At 51.9% G+C, this 1,990-nt stretch overlaps 1 protein-coding gene across 1 annotated transcript in view; it reads left to right on the plus strand.

Annotated features, from left to right (window-relative positions):
* Window positions 1-1,781: 1,781 nt before the first annotated feature.
* The window catches only part of Chordc1 (cysteine and histidine-rich domain (CHORD) containing 1), a 20,721-nt gene continuing 20,512 nt past the window's right edge, over window positions 1,782-1,990 (plus strand). The window contains exon 1 of the mRNA XM_013032099.1: window positions 1,782-1,948. Coding sequence (XP_012887553.1) covers window positions 1,885-1,948 — 64 coding nt within the window. The 5' untranslated portion in view covers window positions 1,782-1,884. The remainder of the gene's footprint in view (window positions 1,949-1,990) is intronic.

Raw genomic sequence — 1,990 nt, forward strand, 5'->3', positions numbered from 1 at the left:
GGGGCTAGTAAGGTGGCTCAGTGCTAGAGTGCTTGCCTTGCATGCATGAGGCTCTGGGTTCGATTTCTCAGCACCACATAAACAGAAAAATCTCCAAGTTGTGCTCTGGCTCTAGTGGTAGAGCACAAGCCTTGAGCTTAAGAGCTGAGGGACAGCACACAGGCCCACCCAGAGTTCAAGACCCATAACCAAAAAAAAAGAAGAAAAGAAAAGTGACATTTGTATGCTTTGAGCTATAGCTAAGGAACCAAAGGAACCAAAGGCAGGATACAGTTATTTACATACTCAGATTCACTGCAATGCTGTTCACAGCAGACAAGTCATAGGATCAGCCCAGGTGCCCTTCAGAGGATGCCTAGACAAAGACAAGGTGGTGTACACATACATATCTCTCAGGTCAATCAATGTTACTGCAATAGAACTACATAATAATGCCCTTTAATGGCTTAGTGCAGTTCATTCACTCCATCATTTAAAAACTGGTTAGGACTCAGGCGCTGGTGGCTCACGCCTGTAATTAGTAGAGTGCTCACCCTGAGCTCAGGGACAGAGCCCAGGCTAAGACCCACAACTAACAAAAAATAAATAAATAAAATTGATTCAATCACGGATGGTAGACTAATTCTGCCTAATAACACTGGTAACTTGTGACTACACAGTGATTGAAATGTGGTGAGGCCAAGAAACTTCTGCAATTCTGTCTCTACCATATTTCGGATAAATAAATAAATGAGGAATATCTCATGTTTAACTTCATCTAATTTCTTAATGTGGCTATTAAATTTAAATTACGGGTGTTCTCATATTTCTACTGAACAAGGCCATCCTAAGACAGACACAGGAGACACAGTCCAGCCTTAAAGGTGATGTTCACTACAGCTAATGAAAACAACAAAAATCATATGCATACATGAATAAACACACTAATATATATGTGCTATCAAGTATCTGTATAAACAACATAAACAACTGCATAGAGATGGTTTCCATGTTCATGGACACTTCTGTTAATAAGATAACTGCTATACAATTTAACTATTAATGCTAGCTCTGTTTTATAGAAAAAGCCAGAAGTGGCGCTGTAGCTCAAGTGGCAGAGTGCTGACCTCGGCGAAAGCTGAAGGCCCAGGATTGGCACAAAAGAAAACAAACACACAAAAGTGGCTCAAGCCTGGAACCATAGCTACTGCGGATCAGGGTTTAAAGCCAGCCCCGGGAGGAAAGTCTGTGACACACACACACACACAGCCCCGGGAGGAAAGTCTGTGACACACACAACAGCCCCGGGAGGAAAGTCTGTGACACACACACACACACAACCCCGGGAAGAAAGTCTGTGACACGCGCGCACACACACACAGCCCCAGAAGGAAAGTCTGTGACACACACACAGCCCCGGGAGGTAAGTCTGACACACGCGCACGCACACACGCACTGCGCGCGCACATACACACGCGCGCACACACACGGGAGGGGAAGGGAGAGCGTGGGTACTGGCAGCCGCAGGCCCGGCCTAGCCCTGGCTGGCCGCGTCCGGGACAGACGCGGAGGGCGGGGCCGGGAGCCCGCAGGCGGGGAAGGCCGCACTCGGCCCCGCGTCCCCGGAGGGCCCGTCCTGCCTTCGGGTCACCGCACTTCCGCCCCTTATGTGTTACATTGACAGACGTCCGCCGTCCCCCAACCGGGCAGCCCCGGCGGCTTCCCACCCCGCCTCTTCCGCAACGCTCCTACGCACGCGCGACCGGAACATTCGCGAAGGTTCCTGAAGCCGCACCGGCGGTTTCCGGAAGCCGGTACCGCCCTCTCCGTCAGTCGGAGTCCCGCGGCAGGGGAGTGGAGGTCGCGCCGTGAGCTGTCGCCGGTCCCAGGCCTTGGGAGAAGACAATGGCCTTGCTTTGCTACAACCGGGGCTGCGGCCAGCGCTTCGACCCCGAGGCCAACGCGGAAGGTAAGAGCCGCGCCCGGGCCTGGCCGCGGGAGGCCCTGGGCG

This window comes from Dipodomys ordii, unplaced genomic scaffold, assembly GCF_000151885.1.
Source record: "Dipodomys ordii isolate 6190 unplaced genomic scaffold, Dord_2.0 Scaffold149, whole genome shotgun sequence".
Lineage (NCBI taxonomy): Eukaryota > Metazoa > Chordata > Mammalia > Rodentia > Heteromyidae > Dipodomys > Dipodomys ordii.